Genomic DNA, 14,009 nt, shown 5'->3' on the forward strand with positions numbered 1-14,009 from the left:
CAGTCCAAAAAGGTCCAAAAAGGTAATATACAAACAAAATCCAAAACAGACAGGGAGCGGGCAAAAACTCCTTAAATCCAAAACAGGGAAAGTTCAAGGACTCAAACATAGAGATCGCTAGAAAGCTATGACTCAGAGGAACAAAGACAATCTGGCAGAGCCATGAGCGGGGGGGCGGGGGTAGGGGGGGGTGAAACGAATAACATTGATCATCCTGTTACAGTGCAACATTCCATTGGGAAACCTTGGGTCTCCACCCACCTGAACACCGTTGCAGACCAAGTACACCCTGTTATGGCAATGGCACTTGTCAATGGCAGTGCCCCCCCCAGCAGGACAATGCACAATGTCACACCACAAAAACTGCTCAGGAATGACCTGAGGAACGATGCCTCAGGGCATCAACCTGGCCTCCAAATACCCCAGATCCCAACCTGACTGAACGTTTGAGGGACGTGCTGTTACCCCAGAGGTACCCCTGTCCTACAGTGGGTGCTTCTTGGACAGGACTTGGCTCTGACCTGTCAAGGCATGGACACAGAACCTGTAGGGGGTGTCCTTTGGTGTCTGGCACCAGGGCGTTAGCTTCAGATCTTTTGAGTCCTTTGGGTTGTGAGGTGGGGTAACAGCACGGGGGGGGGGGGGTCAGCTACTGGGAAATGCCACTGGCATGTTGGGGGGTGCCTGGTCTGCACTGGTGTTTAGGTGGGTGGAGTGTGTCAGAACCCAAGATTTGCAGTGACACAAGAGGTTAGTACTTCAAAATAAAATAGGAAATGTATCAAAATCCAAAATGTTACATTATTCCATCAGGTTCCATATTTGCCATGGGCTGACTATGAGACAATGAACCTGGGCAAAGATATGTGAAAGGCCCAACCCTCGCTCCTACACCCTTTTATCACTAAAATTAGTGACGCGGGTTTTTTAAACACAGAAATCCTGCTAAGAATTCGCTATACACTCCTTTCCCATTGCCAGTTATTAGTGTCACGGACAGGCCAGAAAACAGGTTGGTGAACAGCAGAAAGAGGCCAGTAACAATGTTACAGTGGTTACTTCTCTTTATATCTCTCACTTATTCACTCCCTCGTTCTATCTCTGTGCAGAACAATTAGGAACAATGCTTGAGTGCTGCTTAAGTGGAGACAGGTAGTATAGTGTGGCAGCCTGTGATTACATCTTGTTGATAAAGGGGCTAAAATCAGCTTGTTTGCCTTTGTGCCATATTTTCATCAATGCCAATCAGAGCCTGACTAGATAAATACCCGTGACTCCTGCAGAGTCATTTGACCCAAGTGTGAATGCCAGCGTGTAACCTTTCCAATTACACACTAAAGCCTACATACTAAATGCAGCTTGGTCATCTTGTATCTCTTTGTAGTAACTGTGTGTTTCTCTGTGGTAGTTGTATCCATTTTTGTAGTTATGTTGTGTCTCTTTGCCTTTGCATCTCTTTGTGGTCATTTTGAGTCCCTTCCTGGTCGTTTTGCGTTAATTCTTCAAACTATACTGCAGAAAAAAGAAACCAATGGTTGAGTTTGGGGAAAACAATGTTTAACACTATACTGAGAAACAAGAGAAAGCTTTGGAAAACTAATGTTACTATTGTTTGTCTCAATCAGTTTTAAAATGAATGCAAACTTACGCAACTTTCGTGGATTGTTATTGGATTATTTTACAACCGATAGAAAGATATCAGTGAAGCTGCGGCGGTTCGTGTTGTGAAACCTTCCCCAACCCGGTGTACAAGACTCCACATCTCTGCCAGGAGGCTTTGCAACAGCTCAGTCTATCCGCTTCTGTTATGTTTCTCACATTCATATCTGTCCAGAATAGCACCTAACATCTCTGTATTTCTGTCTCCCTCTCTGTCCCTCTTATATAACTGTTCTACACAAACTGCAAAAGATTCTGAGGCCAACCATTTTCAAAATAAGTATATATAAATCTAAAAAAATATAAGCAGTATATAATGTGTTATGTGTGTGTTACATGTGTGTGTACAGAAGACACTAGCTACCACCACTGCGGATGCCTCAGAGAAAGAGTCATATCAAAAAAAATTCTGAAGTTCCTTGAAATTGTGTTACGTATAAAGTTGGCGTTTTGCCTGTAGTTATCTTTAGGTTAAGGGTACGGACGGCAGTTAGGTCTGGTTTTGGTGTAGCAAGGCATCTCCAATGGACTGTCATGACTGCTTAAATGTGAATTGGGATCCTTAAATACTGTATGTTGGATAAAGGGTAGTTTCACATCTTTTCAAGTGTGTCTTATAACACTATAACACATGATATACCCATTTTGGTCATACTGGCTGCGTTCAGACTGCAGGCACATTAGATTTGTTCCTCAGATTAGATCTTCACAACAGACTGTCCACACTGTTACAAGTGATCACATTGGATTTGTGTGTCCAGATGGCACCAACTTATCTGCATGGGTTGCTGTGGTAATGGTGTGGCATCAGTAACTATGTAGCTACACTGGTGATACAGTTTTCCAATGCTGACGCAGGAGAAATGGAGACTAACAACGATTTTTTTCAACATACTGTAGAATAATTGAAAAATAATCACAAAAAACATTCAGGGTTTCCAAGTCTCCAAAAAACCACTGCAGTTCAAGGCTGTATTACAAAGCTTGTTATAGGGGTAATATCGCACCTGAGTCCTCGTTGGAACAGCGCGATGGTTTAAGTTAGCTTCTGGGCAAATTTAAATAAGTTCTTGCATGCAGCATTCCAGAGATATTTAAAATTATTCATCATTATGTCTTATATGACATTGTCAACCTCAGCTCAGCTGAAAAAGCTCTGCTTCAAGGATACGGTAACGTTTCACAAAAGACACTTTGAAATCAGCTTTCTAAAATCAGTCTGCATACACCAAAAAACAGTTTGGAGCTGGCAGTCCAAACAAGGCCTCTAATAAGTTTTACTGGTTATACTTAACATTGCATGGCAGCTTGATTCTCACTATATGACAAGATGACGTGAAAATCTCAGGAACATCTTGGAACTTGCATCAGCTATTCTTGAAGGGATCCATGCCCAGTGGGACTCCAGTATTGTTCCCCTCTTACACCTGGTGTTAACATATGATCTGTATCTGGATATATTATCTAGTAATTTGCAGGTCCTGTCCAGATTTAGGTCCTGATAGGGGCCTAAATTAGAGAAATCCTGAAGGTGTCCAGAGACTGTCAACTATTAACCCCCCCAAACTGCAGTTGCAAATTAGTCTGGAACATCTCTGTTTATTTTGGATTGCAAAGGGGAGTTAACAGGTTATCAACTTGTGACTGAGGACGCAGTGTCTAGTGGCCAGGTCTTGGCAATATGTGTGGGAAAAAAAATCATGCCTCAGCGATGAAAAAACGATTAACAGACTACAGCGTGCAGAGATGAGATGACATGTTATGAGCTGGTATGTTAAACTTTCGCCAATTCCTGTGGCTTCAGCAGAAAGTTCATCAGCTGCAACCATCTTGGTTGTTTTCAAAAAATGCTTCAATGATGCTCCTCTTTACGATCTCTGGCTCAAACACGCCCCATATTAAATAAACAGTTGTGACTGGCACGGCATGTCTCAGCTTGCTGCTGTCCAAAGCAGAGGGCGACCAGATGCATCAGTCAGAGCAAATAAAACATTAGCTTGCAGATTTGTCTGGTTCAAATGTAAGTAAACTACTTATCACTCACTAGAAATTGTTCGTATGTTTCTCTCATTTTACCCTCTACCTAATTGGCATACTAAAAATAGCATATATCTAAAAATGTGCACAAAGTCACGTAACCAAAGAACCAAAGAAGAGAAAGAGAGAAAGGAAAAACTTCTGTCTCCATATCTCTGGTATGTAAAGACAAAGTCTTAAAATTCAAATCTCCAAGGCCTGATTTGAATACATTGATTTAAAAAGGGATTTTAGGAGTCTCTGAACTAGAGCATATCTAAAATGTGCCTGGCTTTGTGAGGAGGAACGTGTGTGTGTGTGTGTGTGTGTGTGAGAGAGAGAGAGAGAGACAGAGAGAGTGTGGGAAACAGAGAGATAGATCAGCAGTGACCTTTCTTCTGATGGTAGTTTTGCCCTCCTGAAGGAAGAGACAGAGATGGAACGAGGGGAGGAAGCCAGTCGAAAGGGGAGAGGAGAACGATTTAACAAGAAAACAGTCGTAGCAACACATGTACCTGGGACAGACTGTTCAGGGATTTATGAAACACAAGTATGTGCCACCATCCTCACTGAGCTATGTACCACCCAATAGACAGAGTGGCCTCTGGAGTCCTGCATGCTCCCTCTTGTCTCAGATCGAATTACAGTGGAGATTCACAGCAGAGATTTCATTTTTATGTTTTATCTCTGCTGAATAAGTCAATAAAACTTTACAAATGGAGTTGACTGCTGCTTCTCTGTATAAATAAAATGGCTATTTTTATCCCATGGATATCAATAGGACTCCCTGATAATTTGGTATTTCATCCGGATGGGAGAGGCCCTGCAGGAAGTAGCAGTCAATGCTTTGGCGAGCAAGAATGCAGTACCAAAATACTGACTTATTTCTATTTAATGAAAATGAAAAGTTGGTCTTAGTGTCATGGTATGCACTAGTTTTATTCTTAAGCTTGGAAAATTAGACTGACTAATACATGACGCAAGATACTGCATTGATATCAGAATACGGAACCCTCCATCTTAGTAGATTTTTGTTGTTAGACATCATTTATTCCATCCAGATGTCAATATATTTTAGTAGTATTTAGTTGTACTTATTTTCCAATATAACCTTATGATGGTCAATTTGAGAATTTATCAGCAGGCAGGTTAAAGTCATTTTAAAATCTGCAGGGAAGTCTAGTCGTGTTTGTAGCCTTGCCAGCAGCAAAAAAAAATTAAATATGAAAAAATAAATCATCTCTGTTTGAAGTTATAATCAAGCATGAGGTCTCTTTTGGGTTTAATCTTGGGGTTAAGGCAAACATTATGTTGATAAACAACTTTTTACGTTACAGTTTCACTAGCCTATTCAACAAGTGACAAGACGACCCAATGCGAGTTGGCAAGAGTGCGCATCAGGCACACAACACGGTCTGTGCCGCAGGATATAAGGCACCGCCCCTGGGCTAAATAGAACGTTTTTAGGTAGTCCTGATAGCGATCAGCTTTAAAAGAAATGCATTATCCATTATTGTAGTGACAGGTGGATGAGAAATAAATATGTCATTATCCAAAACAAGTGATGGGGAAAAGTAATCTTAGCTTTGTAAATTATGGTTAAACATTAAACAAAGTGGCATAAGTTAAGTTCAAGAAATTTTTGGGGAAAAAAATCTTGCATTTGTTAGTGGCAAAATGAAAATGAGGCATTTGGCACATCTTAATCAGCGCAGGATTCAATTTTGATATGCTAATATCTGCTAATGATTCCCAGAAGAACCCCAGCTATTAGTGCAGTTTGAGTGATTTCCAATTAGCAGGGGCCGATAACATCCTTTGTGACTATTTGATCGTGAAGTGAGCCGTCCGCCCGCTTCTCCAGCAAAAACACCAATCTCACGCCCTGGAGAACCACAGACAAGACGAGGGATACCTCCATTCCTTAAGGACTTTCATGTAATCCCTGTGCGTTTATGAAATTTGACAAGTGAACACAGAGAGGAAACAGGAACAAAGAAATAGAAAGGTGGTGAAATAATTTCATTTTACACCCTCTGCTTTTAGAAACTGCACACCTTCCTTGCGGCAAGCCTTGTGTCAGTCTGACTTTTTAAAGATTTAACTCCCCAAATTCTTTTAAATTCAATAATTTGGGGGACACATTAAACAGATACACACTTACCCCAAAGTAGCTATTAGTTCCAGAGTCCCACAGCACCACCAGGTCAGCGTTGGTCAGCTCCCCGCGGTCAGACATCCCCAGGACCACGCCGTGTTTGAGCTTTGCGACCCTCAGCTCCATGTACACCTCCTGGTTGGCGTAGCTGATGTTCCAGGCCAGCTGGAGGTCCCCACGTGGGTCAAGGGGCACACGGAAAGGCATGGGGAGAGGTGGGAGAGGGCTGGAGGGGTTTGATTTAAGGCTGGACACGTCGACGGCATTAGTGGGCCCCTGATATGAAGCCACCAAGATGACCATTAGAGCAGCCAGGGCGGTGAAGTACATGATGGTGACGTCCTGAAGGCGAAGGTTCCTGTTGAAGATTCTCATAGCCTGGTGTTGATGTTGTAGCAAAATTTCTAAGGGCTGATTTCTTTCTTTTGACCTCTTTTTCGTCTCTCAGGCTTCCACAGTCAAAGTTGATGTGGAGTTCAATCCAGGAAGTTGTCTCCAGCGCTGCTGTATCAATGCGTTTGTATTAGCTCTAACTCTTCAAACTCCAGCACTCACTGGTTTTGTTTGCCTTGTCAGCTCTGCTCTGCTTTCTGGCCACAGTGGACTCAATATCTCCCCCGCAGTGGTCAGGTGAGGTTGTTTATTCCTTTCTTCCCATGTTTTCTATCCTCTCAGGCCCTCATTTCCTGAAAAGTTTGACTTTCTTTTGAGTTTCACTAACTTTCCAGCCTTTAGGTTTTCTCTGTTTTCCAAGCCCTTGTGGGTTTTGTCTCTTTCCTCTGAGCAACTGCTCTGTCTCTCTCTGTCTCATCCCCCTCCCTGGTTTTTAAGAGACTCCTCCCTTGTGAGTTGTCTGTTTTTATCCACCCTAATGGTATTACATTTGTTGAGGAAAATTGGATTGTATCCTTTAAGCCCTGGGGTCAACCATGATTCTGCACATCTGCCAGCCCCTAATTGATCCAAATTCAACCATGGACATTATCAACGACAATCTGCTTTAGACTAACTAAACTTTATTGCTCGCTCCATCTCTGTCTCTTTTTTTTGTCTCTGGTGAGCATGTATCAAACATTTTCTTGTACATTTCCTGACAAAAACTATCCCATGCACTATAGCTCTCACCTGGCTTGTTTGGTATTTGATTCAAAGTGGATTTATTGGGCAGCAAGCACTTTTGGAGGCGTAAACAAGGCATTAATGCATTAGGCCCTTTCCTTAAGCTACCGCCTAAGGCTGCAGAAGACCTAATCAAACTGTCAATTATGGGTTTCAAACACAAGAGAGGGACACATTCAGGTTGGTTTTAAAGGTTAGTAAAGCCCCTGTAGAAAAGTGTGTGCTTGTCTGTGTGTGTGTATTTCATGACAAACAGGTGAGCTGCAGTGGACAAATGGATATTAATTGATTTTAAAAACAATGAAGTGCTGCTGTTCAGCCTGTCCCCACCTCCGACACACATTTAGGAATCAATACAGCATGAAAAGGATTACAAATAGGGCATCTGACATTATACATAATCAGAAATCACAGCAAAACAATGTAAGTGAAGGAAGATTTGTAGAAAATCTAGGTAAAGTTTAAAAGGTGCAAACACATAACTATATTTTCGGATGTCTGAGAGACTGAAAACAAATATTAAAGGTTATGATAGTGGGGTTTTTGTTTCTGGTAATAATGCAGTGCATTTGTACACTGCAGCACTTCTCAAAACCAATGTTACAGAGTGCGCTACATAAAGCCAACAAAGCAGAATAAAACCATCATATAAAAAGTCTATGTATGATGTGTAGTTCAGGGGTTGCCAGCAATATGCTATGAAGATCCTGCAGATTCTAATAGGTCTTTTTCACAGAAGACATTTTGACATGTCCAGGCAGAAAAAGCCCAGCTGTAAAAAAGGAAATCAATTACGGCTCAATTCTATTTAGCTGTTTCAGTTTCAGGGCCCTGACACTGTTAAAGCTGCCTTCTCATGACTAATGCCTGGTAGGCACTAGAGGATTTTCAAATCTTAAAATAATCTAAAAACGTGTGAGACCAGAGACAATTTAAAAATATATATATTTGAATTGTTAAAACACACCAAACAACTCAGTCAAGACCCACAGGACCACACACTTGCCGTTAATGCTTAACAATTTCAGACTGGTGATTCCACAGAGTTGGGGTCTCACAGAAACTTCTATGATCAAATGTGATTTAAGAACAAACACGGAGGAAGACTGTCATCATCGGAGAGACATTAGACAATGTGATGACCTGTGGTGTCGTCTTGTGTGCTGGGGTGTTATCTATCTGTGCTCTCTGTAGGCAGGGGATCGTGAGAGCAACACCTGAGAACACCTGAGGGTGTTGTTATTAAAGTCTGGCTCTAGTCGTTAACATTAAGATTATATCTGTAAAGCCCTGCAGACTACAGGTTCATTTAGGCAGATAACCAATTCAGACCAACTTTGAATCGGGAACACCCCCACAGTTGTTGGGAGGGGCAACTCGGACCTAAATCTGCTCAACTGGGTTCAGGATTAGGGCACAGTCACACATGCACAGAATTAATATTCATTTCCATTTAATGCGAGCCAAGGGGCAAAAAAAAAATCACTTCCAGTGGCAAAGCAAATCCGCATCTTAAGTTCAGCTTTGGTGGACTTTAACCCAGCAAAGTCACAGCCTCTATATCAAAGAAGGATGTGTGGTTGACACCACTTGACCGCCACTGGCTGTCATTTTCCAGTGGATCAAGGTAGAGAAAACATTGATTGTTTCCATGTCTAACCAGCCAGTATGCTATGATATCAGGCTGTTCTCATACACTTTACATTTATCTACAAAAAAGAAAGTGCCATAATGCGTATAACCTGCATAATCATGAGCGACTAATTCCTGTATGACACATGTAATCAGGAAAGCTATGATCACATGACAAATGCTCTGACAGGAGTTATAAAGGAAGTAGTATGAAGATACAAAGTCTCTGTAAAGAGGCAGGTAGGGGTGATGGATGTGTCAAACAACACAGGACTTTACTCCAGGAGACTGCTGATTGAAACCAAGTGAACTTTGAGTTATTTTAAAGTACGTTGTCACCATGTTTCCTAGCCTAAACCTAACCTACATAGCGTTACATTAAGTATGCAACATCAGTCATGGGGCATGATATCATACAAACCACTGTTTGAGGAAACACTGATGATGTTGGCCGTGAAAAATATAAACTACCCCACAAGAGCAATGCTACCTGGTTAGCAGTAAGTCAAGAGACAGACTGAATATAAGTAGAAAATGTGCCAATGACATCATATTTCGCAGTATTTATTAGCAAGCTAGCTAACATTCATTTGTTAGCAGCACACTAGCTTTTTATGAACATAACTTCTGGCAAGGCCCACATTCAAGTATTGCATCAGCAGGCAATAATCAATCGCCTGCATTCGCTCAAGTGTTATCGTGCCCTTACTGTGACACTTAAATGGAACAGAGTTGTTGTTAATGTCATTAGTTACACCTGTGCTTTTCCTGCTATGACAACTCAACATGTCTGCAGTTTAAAAGGCTTATGGATGGTTGGTGGAGTCCTTAGTTAGACCGAAAACCTAAATAAAGTAACAAGACATAGAGTATGAAGAAATAGGATCCTGTCTGGGGTTGGTACATGAGAGAACGTGTAACACGAGTGACTACCTTAACACCCCTTTAAAAGCTTGGTTCTGCTGACCTCCATTGGTTTAACTTCTCACCTTGCTGGAGTGATGCACAGGTGTACTCCAGAGCCCAGTGACATCACTTAGGTGTGGTTACAAGGGGCAACAAGGTACACTTGTGACCACACCTTGCCTCAGCTAAGACAAATGGTCTTTGGTATTATTACTCTTTCAGGTAATATGGATAGTGATGGATGGACAGCCGGACTGATGGGAGATGCAGCCTCATTTGTACATTAGTTCAACTCGTTTCATGTCATGTAGGGATGATTCAATACATGTCAAGTTCCTGTGAATTCCAGGGAAAGCTCGTCATCAGATGTGCTGTACCCTGAATGTGCATTGGATTAAATTTTGTTCATGACGTCAAACCATTGAATTCATTTTCCGCAAAGGGAAAGGTTTGGATCTGAGCAGAAAACGGAGAGAGCAGAACAGAAAGGCACAGACTGATATTGTGTTGGTTAATGTAATAAAGACGGTTAGTCCCTGAGGCAAAAACAGAGATGTGTGTGTCTCTGGCCTTCATGTGAGGCTCGATTATCTTCTCTTTCTCTATGTGTCTTTCTGCTCATTTCCATCTTTTACACCTTCTCGCTCTTTTACCAGTCTGTCGCACTGCTCTCTATTATTGCTGATCACCCTCTCTCGCTCTCTTTGTGCCTTCTCATTTCTCTTACATGCACACTTATCCTTCTGCCACCGCTACTGATGTGTCAGCAAACACAGACGCCGTAAAGTCGGCTGTGATCCGGAGGGAACAACAGAGAAAGAGGGGGATAGAATGGGGGATGGGTGGGGGAAAACAGATTTAGGGAGAGAATGATGGTCCCTTTGTGTAATCATGCCCGTGTGTGTGTGTGTGTGTGTGTGTGTGTGTGTGTATGTTTATGCAATAAGCCTGGGGGTCTATCTGACATTATCCTGCCTAGAACAATCCTAATATTGCCCCCCAAACTTTCCCATCATGCTTTGCTTCCAGTTTGGGAGAAAGTCATTTATGGTCACAGTGAGACACACACGCAGATGCCAAAATATTTAGGAATCTATGCGACCAATGATGCAAGGCTTATGAACCTTATGTTTTCTGTTACGTATGGTTTGCATTGTATTTAGGATCTAATTGTGTTAGATTATACGTTTTATCTAATAGTTCTGCAACATGTTTATCTTGTACAGAAAATGCATCAGGTATACATTGTGTTGATATGCATTTATTATCAGGTTTGCTGTAGCCTACGTTGTCCATTTATTTACACATAAAGTGGGAAAGAACATCCTTGAATCACCTTCCAATTTAATGCAACATCACACACAAAAAAATATCAGAAACTACAGCCTTAATATTTATGAGCGTCTCCTGTTTGTCCCCTGTTAAACCCCTCACCCACCACCTCTTTCATTATGCCCGGAGATGCAGAGACCACAGCTCCTGACTCCAGTGAAGCACAACTTCATTTTAAAAACATTGTGCAACTTTTACAGTGGGGTAAAAGGTGTTAAAAATAGGTATTTGCACAGAACCCATATATAGCATGGAGCCACCTTGTTGGGTAATAATCATAGACTGTATAAAATAATGGACGTAGCCACTGTGACGTCACCCATTGGTTTTTGCCTTGAGTTTGGCATTTTGGCCATGGCCATCTTGGATTTTCGGAGCCAGAAGTGATGAGAAGTGACTATATTTACATGAGAGGGTGGAGCTAACCCGAATGCTAGCTGCTAGCTTGGTTAGCTTGGTGCATTTGCAGTAGACTTACTTGATTAACTTTGACAATGCTAATGCTAAATTGCACTAGTGCAAAACAGGCAACCATAAAAAGATTTTAATAGGTGACCAAAATGTTACAATTAAACTTCACGAAGTGAGCTACAGCTATGGCTACTCTGTGAACCTAAATTAGGCCATAGTTATTATGTTACATAACCAACATTGTCACTGTAGTAGTGACTTGTGAATGGACTGGACCCACCTTTCACTCAAAGCGACCATGCCCTTTATTATGCACAATTTAAGCCTTAATAAGATTAAAAAGGGTTAGTAATATAAAAATTCACCCCTGCACATTTGTCATCAACAGGTAAATTGGCGATAGAGACCAAAACTGTGTTTTGTACCAGGCTGTAAACATGTTTATTTCTGCTGTAAAGTTGGGCATTTTAACATAAGGGTCTATGGAGATTGACTTGTTTTTGGAGCCAGCCTCAAGTGGCCATTTGAGAAACTGCATTTTTTGGCACTTCTGTGCTGGCTACATTTTTCAGCCCCTGAGGTTGTAGTGGCCAAACAGTGGAATTACAGCTTTGTCTGTCACATGACACCATTCCGCTCAGAAAGACTTTTTCCCATAGACTTACATTGAGAAATCAGTAGATACATTTTTTACACATCACAACCCCTGCAAAACAACTTGTTTTGCTGTTTGAATTTGATCCCTTCAGTCAGGTAACATTTTAAAAGTCTAGGTGTGCAAGATTAAATTATTTCATCCAAGTTCAAGTTATCAGAGCGCTTAACCAGAAATTGGCTGGTTGAAGGCTCTCATGCACTTGCCTGATGGGCCCAATGATGCAGAAGCAGTGCCAATCATCCAGGTGATTTCATATATGGCAGCTGAATGTTTTTGGCTTCATAAATCACTGAGCAACTTTCACAGGAATGAACAGGGTGCTGCCTTCAATGCTGTATCCAGTTCTCTTTATTCATGCATGGTTGCTTCTTATTAATGATACAGAATCTCTCTTAGGTGGAGCCTACATATGTAACATCTGCTGAACAGCAGTGAGTGAGGCCACAAGTGGCAAGTGCAGTATGATGAGAAATGCTACAGTATGATGTAACAGGGCCACAAGTAGTACAGTCATACTGTCCAGAAGTCCCCATGAGCTACAGGCTGTAACAATAAAACCCTAGAGTGTGAGGAAAAAATAGGGAGTGCTGCACTGGGTTAAGGCACTGTGTAGTTAGTTGTAAAAAATCAGGTGCTCTTCAAGGATGGGGCAGCGAGTCACATAAAGATAAAAAACAACGACTGGCCAGCTCACTCAAGTGTAAAATGCATGCAAATCGAAATGCATTGGTTTATCCATGTATTAATAAAGGATTTTTAATTACTACTACTTAACAGTTACTGTGTGGTGTTTCTTATGAATTTAACTTTTCTGTTACACAAGAAATATTGTGCTATTTCATTTTTTCTAAAGTTGCATCGTCTCTTTTTAAGTGGTGCAAAATCCCTTACAAGTTTGAAACCACCAAAACTAATTGAAGTTGATGTACTACAGTTAATCTGGGACATTCACAGCCGCAAGGGGTCTGGGGCCATGAGTCAGTTGCCCACTTTGCCTGTCATGATTTTGCCATGATTGAACCGAATTGCAGGGGGTTGATGTTACTTCGTCTACCCCTGTTCATTGATAATACAGCTAAAGCTTAATTTAAATTCTGCCATTGAATCCTTTTTTTTATGAGGTGCGCTGCTACTTACCGTCTTTGACGCACCTTACCCTGCGTGTATGTGCACACACAGAAAGAGAAAGAGAAATGGATAAAAGCAGAATTCGCCTCAACATGACGAATCCAACCATCTCATTCTCTCCTAATATAAATATTTCAACGCCGCACACTCCCAAAGTGCACTAATCTCCACTTCTGTGAGTTTGAATAATGAATGCAATAAAAATTCACACTGCTACTCTTAACATTGCCTCAAACTGCCCCTCGTCTGATCTGAAAGGGAGAGGCGAGCCGTAGTAGGGGTGGATCGGGTCATTAGTTACAAGAGACGATGATGAGTGAAGAGTCGGAGAGGAGAAAAGAGAGAGTTAGAGAGATGGAGACAGAAAAAAGTAGTGGAACAGTTCATGATCAGAGGTTGACGAGACGGGAATACTGCGGCACAAAGATCACATAAAAGGGAGTTACAAGCAGAAAACACAGTCACATCCATGGATGGATTCGCAATATGTACTGACACAGAGACAAAGTGAAAGCACAAAAGACAGGAGGGGAGGTACAGAGGGAGAAAAATGATCCATTAAGGAACACTTGTGTCCGTTGTCCTAATGGAATTTAATGAACATTTTGTTCCAGACAGAGAGAGTTTGTTTTATCCACCTTGGCTGAACCTTGGGCAGAGGACAGGTGCAGTGCTGAAAGTATGCAGATCCTTTCCTTACGTAAAAGTACTAATCTCCTACTGTGAAAAAACTCCACTACAAGGAAAAGTCCTGAATTAAAAACCTCATAAGTAGTAGTTTAATCTGCAACAATGCATCATATTCTATAAGATCCTCATATTTTTGTAGTGTTGCTCTACATGGTGTTAGAAAAACAGCCCTGTTTTCAGCTTTGTGATGATGCATTTTCCAGCTGATCCATGATGGTTTTTAAATAGGGAAAAGAGATGGGGGGCTTTTAAAAACCCTGACGAAGACACAGTTTGGTGCTTTTAATGATTTAGTCAGTA

At 41.5% G+C, this 14,009-nt stretch overlaps 1 protein-coding gene across 1 annotated transcript in view; it reads right to left on the reverse strand.

The window, feature by feature from the left end:
- dbh (dopamine beta-hydroxylase (dopamine beta-monooxygenase)) overlaps positions 1-6,643 on the reverse strand; it is a 27,613-nt gene extending 20,970 nt beyond the window's left edge. Inside the window, exon 1 of the mRNA XM_033646537.2 lies at positions 5,840-6,643. Coding sequence (XP_033502428.1) covers positions 5,840-6,208 — 369 coding nt within the window. The 5' untranslated portion in view covers positions 6,209-6,643. The remainder of the gene's footprint in view (positions 1-5,839) is intronic.
- Positions 6,644-14,009: the final 7,366 nt, after the last annotated feature.

The sequence above is a fragment of the Epinephelus lanceolatus genome, chromosome 19 (assembly GCF_041903045.1).
Source record: "Epinephelus lanceolatus isolate andai-2023 chromosome 19, ASM4190304v1, whole genome shotgun sequence".
NCBI classification, from domain to species: Eukaryota; Metazoa; Chordata; class Actinopteri; order Perciformes; family Serranidae; genus Epinephelus; species Epinephelus lanceolatus.